This window comes from Hemiscyllium ocellatum, chromosome 19, assembly GCF_020745735.1.
Source record: "Hemiscyllium ocellatum isolate sHemOce1 chromosome 19, sHemOce1.pat.X.cur, whole genome shotgun sequence".
Taxonomy (NCBI): domain Eukaryota; kingdom Metazoa; phylum Chordata; class Chondrichthyes; order Orectolobiformes; family Hemiscylliidae; genus Hemiscyllium; species Hemiscyllium ocellatum.
Genome location: NC_083419.1, coordinates 27,260,275 through 27,276,602, shown reverse-complemented (window position 1 = coordinate 27,276,602; position 16,328 = coordinate 27,260,275). Strand labels below are relative to the sequence as shown.

Below are 16,328 nucleotides of genomic sequence, written 5' to 3'. Positions count from 1 at the left end.
AAAGAATAAAAGAAAATTGAATCAACACAATAATAAACTGGAAGTGTTGTAGCAGCGATAGTATTTTGCTTCAGTGTTTGATTTGCTGGGTTTGGGGCGAGGTTAGGGAGTGGGAATTGCTCCAAGCGGTGAGGGCCGAGCTGCTCTGGGATCGGACTGTGCCACAGGGAAAGGTCAGCGGGTGACCTCGGAAGTAGTTGTTGTGAGTAGTAATGGATCCCTATCCCCGATCGTCCATCGAAGATGATTTCAACTATGGCACCAGTGTGGCGTCGGCCAGTGTCGACATCCGCATGGGTAAGGGCACGGGGAGAGAGGGCCCGGGCCGGGCCGGCGGGGCAGGGGCACGGGGAGAGAGGGCCCGGGCCGGCGGGGCACGGGCACGGAGAGAGAGGGCCCGGGCCGGCGGGGCAGGGGCACGGAGAGAGAGGGCCCGGCCCGGCGGGGCACGGGGAGAGAGGGGGCCCGGCCCGGCGGGGCAGGGGCACGGAGGGGGGTAGAGGCAGGAACTGGAGCTGCGGCCGCGGCCCACATTGCGCACTGAGGGAGGGGGGAGAGGCCGCAAGAGAGTCAGGCGTCGGGAGAGCGGGTGGGGAGGGGAGGAGGAATGGAGGCGTTGTCGGGGGAGGTTAGAGAGAGGGCTGAGGGGGAAGAGATGATGGGGCGGGGAGAGGGACGGTGTGTGTGTGGGGGGGGGGGTGGGGAGACATGGGGTGAGAGAGGTGGGGGGACGTGGGGTAAGAGAGACGGGGAGAGTGGGGGTACGTGTGGTGGGAGAGACGGGGGAGTAGGGGGACAGGGGGTGAGAGAGACGGGGGTGGGGGACAGGGGGTGAGAGAGACGGGGGTGTGGGGCGACGTGGGGTGAGAGACGGAGGGGGAGTGGAAGGACTTGGGGTGAGGGAGATGTGGGGTGAGAGAGACGGGGGGTGGAGTGGGGGACGTGGCGTGAGAGACGGGGGGGTAGTGGGGGGACGTGGGGTGAGAGAGACGGGGGGGGTGTAATGGGAGGACGAGGGGAGTGGGGGGACGTGGAGTGGGAGGATGAGGGGAGTGGGGTGACGTGGGGTGAGAGAGACGGAGGGAGTGGGGGGACATGGGGTGAGAGAGACGGGGGACGTGGGGTGAGAGAGACGGGAATGAGGGGACGTGGGGTGAGAGAGACAGGGGGAGTGGGGGGACGTTGGGTGGGAGAGATGTGGGGTGAGAGACGGAGGGGTGGAGTGGGGGACGTGGGGTGAGAGAGACCGGGGGGGGTGTAGTGGGAGGACGAGGGGAGTGGGGGGACAAGGGGAGTGGGAGGACGTGGGGTGAGAGAGACGGGAGGGAGTGGGGGGACGTGGGGCGAGAGAGACGGGAGGGAGTGGGGGGACGTGGGGCGAGAGAGACGGGAGGGAGTGGGGGGACGTGGGGCGAGAGAGACGGGAGGGAGTGGGGGGACGTGGGGCGAGAGAGACGGGAGGGAGTGGGGGGACGTGGGGCGAGCGAGACGGGAGGGAGTGGGGGGACGTGGGGCGAGCGAGACGGGGGGGAGTGGGGGGACGTGGGGCGAGCGAGACGGGAGGGAGTGGGGGGACGTGGGGCGAGCGAGACGGAGGGGGGGGGGGTGGTGTGGGGGGACGTGGGGTGAGAGAGACCAGGGTTGGTGGTGACAGCCTAAGTAATGGGAGGGTAAAGTAGGTTGGAGGGGAGAAGGTTGTGGCAATGAGTGGGAGAAAAAGTCTTGATGAGCAAGATGAGGGAGGTGGGAAAGAGAGAGAGGTGGCAGGGGAATTGGATAGTGTTGGCGAAGGAGAAAGTGATTTGGGAGAGAGAATAGAATATGGTGGGCGGCACGGTGCCAGTGGGCGGCACGGTGGCACAGTGGTTAGCACTGCTGCCTCACAGCGCCTGTAGACCCGGGTTCAATTCCCGACTCAGGCGACTGACTGTGTGGAGTTTGCACGTTCTCCCCGTGTCTGCGTGGGTTTCCTCCGGGTGCTCCGGTTTCCTCCCACAGTCCAAAGATGTGCGGGTCAGGTGAATTGGCCAAGCTAAATTGCCCGTAGTGTTAGGTAAGGGGTAAATGTAGGGGTATGGGTGGGTTGCGCTTCGGCGGGTCGGTGTGGACTTGTTGGGCCGAAGGGCCTGTTTCCACACTGCAAGTCTAATCTAATGGTGGTGGAAGCTCCGTGAGTGATGGGATAGTGATAGTATGGTGGGGAAAAAGGAGTGAGTGTTTCCCTGTATGATAGAACTTTGTAAAAAATTTGTCCGTTTCTAAAAGTCACGTCACAAATCCTTATTCTGTCTGAAATGGGATAAGATAGAAGTCTTCTCGTTTTGAAAGAAATTAATAGGTCCATTTCAGAAGGGGTGTTGTGGGACTTTCTGTTATTAAGTCATAGAGATGTAAGACGGAAACAGACCCTTCAGTGCAACTCATCCATGCGGACCAGATATCCTAACCTAATCTAGTCCCATTTGCCAACACTTGCCCCTTATTCCTCAAAAGCCTTCCTATTCATATACCCATGCAGATGCCTGTCAAATCTTGCAATTGTACTAGCCTCCACCACTTCCTCTGGCAGCTCATTACATATGTGCACCACTTTGTGAGAAAAAGTTGCACTTTGGATCCCTTCTAAATTTTCCCCTCTCACCCTAAACCTTTGCCCCCTAGTTCTGGACTCCCCCCACCCCAGGGCAAAGACCTTGTTCATTTATCCAATCCATGCCTGTCATGATTTTTTAAACCTCTATAAGATCACCCCTCGCACCAGCTTCTCCCTGTAGCTCAAATCCTCCAACCCTGGCAACATCCTTGTAAATCTTTTCTGAACCGTTTTCAAGTTTCACAACATCCTTCCAATAGGAAGAAGACCAGAATTGCATGCAATATTCCAAAGGTGGCCGAACCAATGTCCTGTACAGTTGCAACATGACCCTCTAACTCCTTTAGTCCATGTTCTTACCAATAAAGGAAAGCATACCAAATGCCTTCTTCACTATCCTATCTACCTGCGACTCTACTTTCAAGGAACTATGAACCTGTACTCCAAGATCTCTTTGTTCAGCAACACTCCCCAGTACCTTACCATTAAGTGTATAAGTCATACTCTGACTTGCTTTTCCAAAATGCAGCGCTCACACTTATCTAAATTAAAATCCATCTGCCACTCCTCAACCTATTGGCCCATCCTGTTGTCTGAGTCTTAGAACTGTAATTTCAACTGGTTCAGTGGCCAAGGTATGATGAAGGCTACAGCATCTGGGCAAGTTAAACTGTGAAATATGTGACTAGGTGGGGAAGCTTTGTGGAGAAAATAGGAATCACAGAGTTATGTTTTCTTTGGATATCATTTGGGTCTGTGATTTGTTCTGGGTGACATGGGGTTTATTTGTGGATGCTGAAAATGTGTTGCTGGTTAAAGCACAGCAGGTTAGGCAGCATCCAAGGAACAGGAAATTCGACGTTTCGGGCCAGAGCCCTTCATCAGGAATGAGGAGAGGGTGCCAGGCAGGCTAAGATAAAAGGTAGGGAGGAGGGACTTGGGGGAGGGCGATGGAGATGTGATAGGTGGAAGGAGGTCAAGGTGAGGGTGATAGGCCGGAGTGGGGTGGGGGCGGAGAGGTCAGGAAGAGGATTGCAGGTTAGGAGGGCGGTGCTGAGTTCAAGGGAATCGACTGAGACAAGGTGGGGGGGGAGGGGAAATGAGGAAACTGGAGAAATCCGAGTTCATCCCTTGTGGATGGAGGGTTCCCAGGCGGAAGATGAGGCGCTCTTCCTCCAACCGTCGTGTTGTTATGTTCTGGCGATGGAGGAGTCCAAGGACCTGCATGTCTTCGGTGGAGTGGGAGGGAGAGTTAAAGTGTTGAGCCACGGGGTGGTTGGGTTGGTTGGTTCGGGCATCCCAGAGGTGTTCCCTGAAGCGTTCTGCAAGTAGGCGGCCTGTCTCCCCATTATAGAGGAGGCCACATCGAGTGCAGCGGATGCAATAGATGATGTGTGTGGAGGTGCAGGTGAATTTGCGGCGGATATGGAAGGATCCCTTGGGGCCTTGGAGAGAAGTAAGGGAGGAGGTGTGGGCGCAAGTTTTGCATTTCCTGCGGTTGCAGGGGAAGGTACCGGGAGTGGAGGTTGGGTTGGTGGGGGGTGTGGACCTGATGAGGGAGTCACGAAGGGAGTGGTCTTTGCGGAACGCTGATAGGGGAGGGGAGGGAAATATATCCCTGGTGGTGGGGTCTGTTTGGAGTTGGCGAAAATGACGGCGGATGATATGCTGTATACGGAGGTTGGTGGGGTGGTAGGTGAGAACCAGTGGGGTTCTGTCTTGGTGGCGGTTGGAGGGGCGGGGCTCAAGGGCGGAGGAGCGGGAAGTGGAGGATTATCACATCTCCATCACCCTCACCTTGACCTCCTTCCACCTATCACATCTCCATCGTCCCTCCCCCAAGTCCCTCCTCCCTACCTTTTATCTTAGCCTGCCTGGCACCCTCTCCTCATTCCTGATGAAGGGCTCTGGCCCGAAACGTCGAATTTCCTGTTCCTTGGATGCTGCCTAACCTGCTGTGCTTTAACCAGCAACACATTTTCAGCTCTGATCTCCAGCATCTGCAGACCTCACTTTTTACTCGAAGATTTATTTGTGGATGACCAATTAGTCTGAAAGGTGACAGGGAGAGATCATCAGCTGCAGGTGATAGAAGAGAAAGGTGTAGAAAGGCTACCCAAAGGGTTTTGAGGTGATGGTAGTGTCCATACTTCTGAACTTGAAAGCCCAAGTTCAAGTCCCATCTACTCCAAAGGTGGGCAATAACATCTCAGAACAGGTTGATTAGAAAATCTTTGGAAAGGCTATCTCTAAATGACAAGAACACAATAGGTGAAAACAATACGGTACTTTGAAGAGATTAATAAGTATGTCATTAGAACCACAATGTTCCTTGTGACATAAATGTTGCCTCTAGATGTTATATTTAATGTCAGTTCTTTTCTTGTGATAGGGTTCCTGCGGAAGGTATACACCATCTTGTCTGTCCAGATTATTCTTACTACTGTGACATCTGCTGTGTTCATGTATAGTGATACAATCAAGGATGTCGTTCATGGAAGGTACCTTGTATTAGTTTTGTAATATACATTACATTGGATTAGGTCACCATTTCCCATAATTGTTTTGTTTTTGTTGTGACTAAGGTATGATGTGATGTGAGCATTCCAGTAATTAAGTTTATCTAATTCCAGTTCTAATATTGAAGTAGATTACAAATGTTCTTCTGTTGCCACTCTATAATGACATTTTTTTAAAAAATCGTTCGAGGAATGTTGGCATCAGTGGCAACAGTGGCAAGGCCAGCATTTATTACCCATCCATACCTCTTCAGATACAGTTGTGTCAATCACATTGTTGTGGGATTGGAGTCACATGTAGGCCAAACCAGGTAAGGACAGCTGTTACCTTCCCTAAAGGACATTAGTGAGCCAGATGGGTTTTCCCAACAATCGACAATGAATTCATGATCATCATTAGACTTTTAATTCCAGATTTTCTTGGATTCAATTTTTACTATTTGTCATGGGGAATTTGAACCTGGGTCCCCAGAACATTACCAGGATCTCTGGGTCTAGCAATAATGCTACAATTTCATTATCTCCTCTGAATTTAAAATTTAATAAAAATATGTATTATTTTTCTATGTGTGCTTCTAACTTGATTACCTTGTTTCCATTCTAGCCCTGAATTGGTGTTGGTAGCATGTTTAGGATCGCTGGGTCTAATAATTGCTCTGGCGATTTATAGACATCAACATCCCATTAATCTGTATCTCCTGTTTGCTTTTGTAAGTACTCAACAAAGTAATTGAATTGAGATCATATACAGATATGTTAACTAAATATCACTGAGTTAAATTGTTAAAGGCATTATTTTATCAGTTTCGTGTGACTGCACTGAAAGAAAGTTTGTCCAACCAACTTATTGTGAGAATCAATTGTGAAATGCTTGATCGAGAAATCTGGCCATACACGAATAAAGTATGCTCCTGTAGAATAATTGAAAGTAAAGTTACTCTTTGATTTCTGAAAATATTTTTAATATTCTCACGGAAAACTAAAACCTGATCTTAAAAATTAAATTGTTTACATAAATTAGAAAGTTGCCAAATGAGAACATGTAGGTCCTGGTTTCTATTCATAAAACCAATTAAATACAAACATTACATTGAGGATTCGTTATTTCACAAATGTGTTATAATTCTGAAGTTTATCGTAATGTTCAAGATTGTATTATACTGAACTTTAAATGTTCATAAATTTGTGTAATGATTTTAACAAATGTGCTTTTGACAGTTCAGGCTATTTTTGTTCAAGGCTAAAAGCAATTTCTCCTATGAACTGAATCCTGCATCCCTGTAAGTTTACCAGTCTGGGTTTAGATGTTTGACGAAAGTAAGTACTGCAGATGATGAAGATTAGAGTCAAGAGTGTGGTGCTGGAAAAGCACAGCAGGTCAGGCAGCATCCGAGCAACAGGGAAGTCAATGTTTCGGGCAAAAGCCTTTCATCGGGAATCATGGGTTTAGATGTTGCCAGCAGTTTTATTATATAATTAATTGAAAATCACTAAAGATGCTCATCACATATTCCTATCGGTGAATAAATATACTGTTTCTTAGGATTATGTGCCACTTGTTAGCTATGTATTTACAAGTTAATTGATCTACACAATCCAAATCATACAACATGGAGGGAAATCAATACAATACGATAGCAATAGCATTGGAATGTAACCTTCTAGTGTTAAAATCAGTTATTTCTTACAAGATCTGGCAAAAGTTAACATTTCCAAATGGGATTGTTAGATATCTCTAGCTAACATAAATCACATTTCAGTTATAGTTCAATCTATTTTGGTTAGGAGAAAGTGAAGACTGCAGTTTTTGGAGATCAGAGTCAAAAAATGTGGTGCTGGAAAAGCACAGCTGGTCAGGCAACATTCAAGGAGCAGGAGATTTGATGTTTCAGGCATAAGCTCTTCATCAGGAGTAAGCTCTGAAGAGCTTTGCTCAAAACATCGACTGTTAGGATGCTGCCTGACCAGTTATGCTTTACCAGCACCACACTTTTTGAATCTATTTCATTTGTGCAGTACTTACTGACTGTCAAAACTGACAACTGTGGGCTAATTTCCCTGTAAGTTCTATGCCTAAAAGCCATGTTAAAATTGGCAGTTGTCCCTAATTGCTAGCCAGAAGTTGTTTCTGTGTAACCTGGGTTACACATCTTAAACCTTTTGACTAATTACAATTCAGCTTGAATTTGGGGTAACTTCTGTCCTGATGAATTTTAAATTGCTTGACCTAGTCTGTCCCGTAGATAATGCTTCTGTCAAAATTGATTTTAAAAGTTGGTGTGGAACGATGCGCTGTATATCTTTAAAGTTGTGATCATAATCTGTTTGAAGTAAAATTGGAAAATGCTGGAGAAGTTCAGGTCTGGCAGCATCTGTGGAGAGAGAAACCATTAACGTTTTGTGTGTGTTATATGTTTGTTGTCATTTTTGTCTTGGGTTTTTAGTAGGAGAGTTGCCCATGGTAGCTGCATGAATGAATAAAGTAAATGTTTTCTCCACAGACCCTGCTGGAAGCTTCAACTGTGGCTGCTGCTGGTAAGGGCTTTTTCTCCATTTTTAGCTTTTGTTTGCAGGAATACATGATTTAACTCAACATATTACAAGTAATGAGTTATTTGTTTCTGCGAATGTGCATACGAACAGTCATATCATCATGGTTATATCAATCTTTCTCCTTTTGCTTTACTACTAGCAAAGTTTGACTAGGGAAAGCATGGTATGTAAATATCATGTAAAGTAAAAACTTGAGCAATTTTTCTGGTTTATAACTCCTTGGGTGGAAGGTGGTAGTGGAGATACCCTGATATTGATATGATTCCACATTGATATACTTGATAATTGAATTATGGAACCAAATTGATACTCTTTGATAAAATTGCTAATAGTCTTTGACAAGATGGCCCACAATACTCCGATATACTCAATATAATAGATTACCACAATGTGTCTGTATTTTTCTTGCAGTTGCGTCAGATAACCTCATTGGAGAGAGTAATCCAAGCCAGACAAAGGAACAACGTGTTTATTAATGCTCAGCTTTGTAATCTGCAGTTTTAGCTGTGCATACAATTGGCAGTTTGAGTTTTGCTTTATGAAGATGAAATGTATCATGTAAATAAACTGAACACTTGTAGGTGCAGTGTTTCCAATAACTTGAATTTGAGACTTTTACACATAAATCCATTATGATGTGTATGTTAGGATGGAGTGTGTGTTGCCAGTGCCAAGGTGGCTACCTGCACATGTGCAGACGGCAATGCCAATGTCACACCACTGCACAGGGCCTATTGAACACCTCCATTGCTCCCCGTCACACTTCACATTGCTTGCTTTCCCTCTGGACCCCTCTTGGTTGCTTCCCTCACTACATGACATGCCACTTCCTTTGCAACAGAACTTTCTGGCTGCTCCTGGTGCCTTGGTTGTTGCAAAGGCCTACTGTTAACTGCACACCCCACCACTTTACTTATACAGTGAGGACAACAGCAGGTGAGGCATAGAGGGCTCTTTCTCACTGTGCCTCTTAGTCAACGGTTTTCTAATTAATTTCAGGGGTACCTCTTGGATGGTCTAGTAGCACAGTACAGCTTATTTAAAACCACATACATGTCAATTCTGCCAAACTATAATGGCAGTGCTAAGTTGTGTTTTCACGTGTGCTCGGTGGCTGTGCCACCTCACTCTGGTATCGGAAATCAATGCAGCTATGTTAGAGCAATAACAGGAAAAGAAACATAACTGGTTAAATGTAATGAGTTAAAATCCAAGAGTTATGCTAAGTTTTGTTTGCCTGTATGAAATAGCTTTTAGAAATCCATGCCTTTGTGTCTAATCATTATCAGATACTGTAGTAAATCAAACGTTACTTCAGAGATATATTGCGAACAGTCTGTCTATTCGGTGACTAACAATGTTTTAAATCTGTCCTTTTTCATTTTTAGTCACTTTCTATGATTATTCCGTGGTTCTGCAAGCATTCATTCTGACTACAGCTGTATTTGTTGCATTGACTGTCTACACATTTCAATCAAAGAGGGATTTCAGCAAATATGGAGCAGGGTATGTTCACTGGAAAGAGAAAACCGATATGCTTTAAGTTCTATGCAATGTCCTTTTAGTTTTGGATACTATGATACTACATATTTTTAAAGATGAATTTTTTTAGATAATGTACTTTTAAACACCTGGAAATAAATTGCCACTATAAATTGCTGCATTGTGACCTGAAAACAGCTGTTATTTAGTTCATTCTTGTGCTGATCCTGTGTCATGGCTGAGTTTGGAAATTTTCATTTAGATCTCTTATTTCTACACTGTGGCTCTTCAGTGCACTTTTTGAACTCAAATGATAGGAGTCTTAACATTTTGGGTGCTAACTACAAACGTTATAACAATAAGCAATTCATAATTATTTTGATTGCATAAAATATAGAAACAGTATTATTTACAGTATAAGTGACATTGATTCAAGACACAATAATAGTATCTGTGATGCCCTGCAGTTGCACATTCTGCTAAAATTCACTCAGTGACATCATAGGTTAAGTACCAAAGGACTTCATGTGCCTAGGGAATAATTTCAGAAATTATAACTTTGCAAAGGGAAGTGAAGAATGCCAATTGTTATGCCCTGGTTTATATTACAGTGTAAGTTTCTGTTCAGTAATACATTACATCTAAAACTTGTGGAAATCTTACTGTAGTAGTAGTGTTGTTATATATCATTGTAAATTACTTGCACAGATAAGAGCTATTTGTTGAAGAGCCATTGTGTATTGTTAAATGTTGTGTAACAATGTTCATGGCCACCACCAGTAGACTGCAGATAAGTATGTTAAGCAGACAAAAAGTGTCAGTCCTGGTTACTACTTTTTTGTAATGACCAAATTGGGAAGGAAATGATGTCACTCTGTGTTTTATAGCAGTAATTTCAAATTCAGTTCAGAAGCCAAACTGGCCATTTAAAAAAAATCCATTTGTTTATGCGTAGGCTAGCATTTGTTCTTAAAACGATTTTGAGGATTTTAATCTGAGAGCATGTACTCTCAATTAATAGTTTGTATACTTGTATAACTTTAGGGATTGACCAAAGCACAAAATAGCGAAGTTACCAATATGTCATATCTTAACAGTTTCCACAGACCTGATGATGCTTAGCCTTAATTGTCACATCCAATTTATGATTAGTTATAATCCGCATTGGGTAATGATTAAATTGCAATTTTTACATTTTTGTCTTCTCCTTAGTCTTTTTGCATGTCTGTGGATTTTGTTCCTGGCTGGATTTTTAAGAGTAAGTATTGCTTGTTCTAAATGGTATGAAATTAATTGGTTTAAATCATAATACATTTACTGTGGATTTCACTGTACATATGTGGCTAGAGACATGGGTATAGATAAATTAGTTGGATTTTATTAATTTAATATGCATCTTTATAAGTTATTTCATTCTTTTGTGAGATTCATGTAATATATTCTGCTGCCATATGTAGACAAAAGCTTTAAGGCCCTGCTACGAAGCTATACTTTGTGTATCTGATAGAAATAAGGCCCTACAGAAGTCATAATCTTGGATCAGTGAGGTTTCCATGTAACTATAATTTCCTCTGGTGAAAATAATCCAATATGATATCTAGTCCTGGAGGGAGGGAGTAATTCTTGATATATTTTAGTGAATAATCCAGAGAATTACTTTTGATAGTGGGACAGCTAAACTGTGCACATACCACCTGTATTAGATTTAATTAATGATCTATTTGTATGACCTTTTAGTGCTAGAACATCAGCTGAGATCAAAGTGCTGCCAGACATATAGTTTAATGCTTCTGTTCAAAATAAGCTGGATTGTTCATGTGAATCTTGAAACATTTACATTGTAGAATTAGTGGATCCAGTGTTAATTATGTATCATTTAAAAGTAGAGAAAGTAATTGCATTAAATACAAGAGAATTCCTAACATGTTTGTCTGTTAATTTTCTTTAGCTGTTTTTCTTGAGTGACACAGTGGAGCTTGTATTTGCATCTGCAGGAGCTCTCCTCTTCTGTGGCTTTATCATCTATGATACACATGTTTTGATGCACAAGCTTTCACCTGAAGAATATGTACTGGCTTCAATTAACTTATATTTGGATATCATTAATCTGTTTTTGCATATCCTTCGAATCCTGCAATCACTTAACAAGAAGTAATCTCTAGAATTATTGCAGAAAAAAAGATGTTAATATATCTCTAACTGAAATTTAATGAAGGGGTGCCCTTTGTGTATGGACTTGCTGATTTATTATCTAACTTTGTTCTTAGTGATCATATCTGTATTTGTTATCTGCTGTAGATAGTTTTAACTAATAATCATCAATTTGTATAGTTTTGCTTGATGGAATTTTAGGGCACTTCTGGGTGAATAGTTGAAGAAAAATATTATAAATTGTGGAGGAACACCAATCCAGACGCAAAATCCAACATATTTTCAGCTTTGTTTGATTTGAATTTAGAGAGCTTAATTTTTTAAAAATCTGAATTGAAATTTGATGCTAAACTGGAAGAAAGTAATTCTTAATGTGACATGGATTCAATGAAAGATTTTTTGTCTGTTCTTTTCTATTGTAATTTGTGTTTATAGGTTGAAGTCCTATTCTGTAAGAAAAAATCATTTGAGTACAAGTCATCCCTTTGAATAAAATCTGTAATTCACATTTTATACTTTAGTGCCTGTTTTAAAAGATATATAATGATTTTGTCTTGTACTCAGCAAACAATTACAAAATACCTCCTTTTGTTGAGGGACCTACATATGTGAAGTCATGGCTGACAAAGGTGGAGTGATGTAAAGTGAATAAGTGGCCTGAGGTGGAGAATCATGGAGTAGAGAAAATTACAGAGGGATAAGAGATTTGTAAAACATAGTGAGAAAGTTAAAGTATTTTTAAAAAGGTCAATAATGCCAATTGATATTGAGAACTACTCGGGTCTACTCATCCACCCCTATCCCACCTTAGACTGTCAATTTGTGTTTATTTTTAATTTGGGACAAATTATTTATTCAGACCCAAGCTGAAGTGTCCTTTACCTCAGATTTATAAAAAGGCACGTTTTGGCAAATATGTAGACCTTTTGTTTTCATTTATAGTACCTGACATGGTCTACTTGAAGTATTAAAATGGGACATTTCATGCAACAGTACCTACAGATACATTTCAAGTAGGTCAAGAATGCATTGCTAGTTAAACTCAGAGGTTAGAAAATGGAACTGGTGACTATCATGAATGAAACTTAGCATAAAATTTAAGTAAATACATAAATGGGGAAAGGAATAGAGTTAAATAGTGGAAAGCAGGTTATATGAAATATGAATTCTCTATTCCTGAGATGCTGCCTGGCCTGCTGTGCTTTAACCAGCAACACATTTGCAGCGTATATGAAATATAAACATATTGGTGAGCTGAGCCACATGTTTATTCATGCTATATTTGTCATATCCTAGTAAAGACCAATAACATATTAAAAAACAAAGTAGAACTTCCAGTGAATGACGAAAATGATGACAAACAAGATTTCAAGTTTGATTTTTCCAATGAACAGCTTAAAAACATTGAATTAACACTTTCCGAAAGCTACTTATCCCTATTTAACTTTTACAATAACCAAAAATACCCTTGCCACAGTTAAATGTTGCTCTGTCTCTTGTGTAGACTTTATTTTCTTCAATCGGTCCAAAACTATTCTTCCTTTTCCAACCAGATAAATTTTATTGTCCAAGCTGACCTTTTATGGTAAAGTAAAAAATGAGGTCTGCAGATGCTGGAGATCACAGCTGCAAATGTGTTGCTGGTCAAAGCACAGCAGGCCAGGCAGCATCTCAGGAATAGAGAATTCGACGTTTCGAGCATAAGCCGTTCATCAGGAAAGGGCTTATGCTCGAAACGTCGAATTCTCTATTCCTGAGATGCTGCCTGGCCTGCAGTGCTTTGACCAGCAACACATTTGCAGCTTTTATGGTAAAGGATAAGTTAGAAATCCCTCCCTGTAGCCATTGCTAGGTGAATCTTTCAGCTTGTTTTTAAATTTGATGAATTGAGTCTCTTCTGTATAAACGTGAGCTCCTAGCTGCAACCTTGCTGCCTCTATCTTTCAGCTCTCTATTCACTCTCTCTTTCTCTCTGCTATTTCTAATACTTGTGGTTACTATCCTCTGTTTTCAATTTGACTTCAGTGGTCCAAGAGAAAAGTACAATCATCAGTGAACTCCCAAACAAAACCAAGAAACCTCCATCACATAACTCCAGACATTTCTGCATCTAAGTTGAAAACAAAGTAACTAGACTTTAACTCACATTTTTCTATTATTTGTGCAATTCCTCTTACGTTTCTGAATTTAGTTTTAAAATCCAAGATCCAGGTACTTTCCTGTTGAAAACATTGTAGATTGTCATATTCTCTCTTCTGCAGTTTTACAGGCAAGATTATCACTCTGTGCAATTATCAGATTTCTTTATTCTGATCAATAAGTCCTTGCAGGTTTACTTAAGCTATTGTGTTTGTGTTGCTACAGTAAGATATGAAACCAACACATTTTCTGGAAAAAGGGTAACCACTTTGCTACACAATGACAGCATCTTCCTCTAACTTAAATCTAAGGAATTTCACAATATTCCAATAACATTATGGCTTCTGGAGTTGTATTTTTATTGCAGTCACTGCACAAGACATTAAAACAGTACCCTGGACAATTAACAAAGTTGTTTACATGCTTAGTTTGGAAATTTATATTTTTAATTGAATAAATATGAAAGGAACATACATCTTTGTTTAGGTCATTTATCATGAGTCAGAATTTTCTTGGAAAGTAACATTTACAGTAAATGCCATTAGCAGAGTAAAAGCATGCTTTAGGGAGGGAAAAGTTGCAAATCATGCAGCAATTTGTGGTGATTTCCATAGAAAATGTGAACTTGCCATTAATCTCGCTGAGTTTCAAGGAATTGCTGGATTTGTGATATAAATAAATACAAAATTCTCTGCAGAAATATCTAGCCATTATTGCACAACATTTCCAGACTTTTAGTGACTGGCTTTGAACCTGTATAATACCTTTCCACTAAAAGGCCCTGAAAGAGGAAAAAGAAAGTCTTATCTCACTTCTGTAAAGTTTTTTTACAATATTTTTCTTTTGAGCATCTTCTTTCTTTCACTGTCTTTTCTGTATCTAATTAGGACACTCGACTTGTAATTTAGGTCTGCAGATGCTGGAGATCAGAGTTGAGAGTGTGTTGCTGGAAAAGCACAGCAGGTCAGGCAGCATCGAGGAGTAGGAAAATCGACGTTTTGGGCTGGAACTCCTCTTCAGGAATGAGACTGGGAGCCTCGAGGGTGGAAAGATAAATGGGAGGGGGGTGGGGGGAAGGTAGCAACGGACATAATAAATGACGTGTGGATGTGCAGGTGAAACTTTGATGGATGTGGAAGGCTCCTTTGGTGCCTTGGATGGAGGTGTGGTCGCAGGTTTTGCAATTCTTGCGGTGGCAGGGGAGGTGCCAGATGGGGAGGTTGGGTTGTTGGGAGGGTATGGACCTGACCAGGTGGTTGCAGAGGGAACGGTCTTTACAGAAAGTGGGTAGGGGTGGGGAGGGAAATACATCCCTGGTGATGGGGTCCATTTGTAGGTGGTTGAAATGTTGGCGAATGATGCAATTTATGTGGAGATTGGTGGAGTGGAAGGTGAGGAACAGGGGGGTTCTGTCCTTGTTGCGGTTGGAGGGGTGGTGTTCAAGGGCGGAGATGTGGGACATGGATGAGATGCGTTGGAGAGTATCTTCAACCAAGTGGGAGTGGAAATTTCAGTCTTTAAAGAAGAAGGCCATCTGGTATCTTCTGTGGTGGAACTAATCCTCCTGGGAGAATTTGCAGCATAGGTGGAGGAAATGGGAATGCAGGATAGCATTTATGCAGGAGATAGGATGGGAGGAGGTGTAATATAGACAGCTGTGGGAGTTGGTGGGTTAATTGTATCCATTGATTCCGATGCAGTCTTCTCTACGTTGGGGAGACTGGACACCTTCTCACAGTGCTTTAGAGAACATCTCCAGTACACCCGCATCAACCAGCCCCACCGCCCGTGTCTGAACATTTTAACTCTGCCGAGGACATGCAAGTCCTGGGCCTCCTCCAATGCCACTATCTCACCACCTGACACCTGGAGGAAGAATGCCTTACCTTTCACCTTGGAACTCTTCAACTGCACGGCATCAATGTGGACTTCACTGGTTTCCTCATCTCCCCTCCCCCCCACCTTACCCCAGTTCCAACCTTCCAGCCCAGCATGGCTCTCATGACTTGTCCCACCTGTCAATCTTCCTTCCCACCTGTCTGCTCCACCCTCCTCTCTGACCTATCACCTTTATCCCTACCTCCATCCACCTATTGCACTCTTAGCTACCTTTTCCCCAATCCCACACATCTTTCAACCCCCGAGGCTCCCAGCCGCATTCCTGATGAAGGGCTCCGGCCTGAAATGTTGATTTTCCTGCTCCTCTGATGCTGCCTGACCTGCTGTGCTTTTCCAACATCACATACTCAACCTTGAGTGGTATGTCAGGAGCCGGCTCAATAAATGTACATCAGCACTTCATTATACTGGAAGAAAAGCAGAAAATTATCAGAGGAGTATGTTATAGTGAGAAGCAATTTTCATTTTTGCCCCGCAAGGCTGCATATTCAGCCCCTTACTTTAAACTCATGACTGTGTGGCCAAATTCAACTAATTCCATTCACAAATTTGCTGATGACACCACTGTAGTGGGTCAGATTTCACACAATGAGACAAAGTATATGAAAGAGACTTTATTAGCATGGTATAAAGACAACAATCTCTCAATGTCAGCAAAATGAAAGAGCTGGCATCAGGATGTGGAGTAGAGGACACCCCCCCGTCTGTCAGTGGAGTTGAGGCAGAGGTGTAAATATCACAAATGATGTATCTCAGCTCGTTCATGTTGACACTCCAGCCAAGAGAGCATTCCAATGCCTCTATTCCCTCAGAAGCCTAAGGAAATTCAGAATATTCACAATTGGGGAGTATTGCTGAGCAAAGAGACCTTGGAGTGCAGATTCATAGTTCCTTGAAAGGGGAGTCACAGGTAGACAGGCTACTGAAGAAGGCATTTGGTATGTCGACCCCCAAGTCCATCCACCTATTGCACTCTTCTCCCCAGCCCCACC

General features: G+C 43.0%; 1 protein-coding gene across 1 annotated transcript; it reads left to right on the top strand.

Annotated features, from left to right (window-relative positions):
• Positions 1-162: 162 nt before the first annotated feature.
• On the top strand, positions 163-11,811 carry tmbim4 (transmembrane BAX inhibitor motif containing 4). The gene is made up of 7 exons (XM_060839321.1): positions 163-297; positions 4,986-5,094; positions 5,717-5,822; positions 7,614-7,647; positions 9,054-9,171; positions 10,360-10,405; positions 11,096-11,811. Exons 1-7 carry the CDS (start codon positions 213-215, stop codon positions 11,300-11,302), a joined length of 705 nt encoding a protein of 234 aa, XP_060695304.1. The 5' UTR covers positions 163-212; the 3' UTR covers positions 11,303-11,811.
• The last annotated feature ends 4,517 nt before the right edge of the window (positions 11,812-16,328 follow it).

Coding starts and splice junctions, on each gene's coding strand:
- tmbim4 (XM_060839321.1), top strand. CDS start 213: ATGGATCCCTATCCCCGATCGTCCATCGAAGATGATTTCAACTATGGC. Junction 298..4,985: donor CAGTGTCGACATCCGCATGG/GTAAGGGCACGG, acceptor TTCTTGTGATAG/GGTTCCTGCGGAAGGTATAC. Junction 9,172..10,359: donor TTCAGCAAATATGGAGCAGG/GTATGTTCACTG, acceptor TCTTCTCCTTAG/TCTTTTTGCATGTCTGTGGA.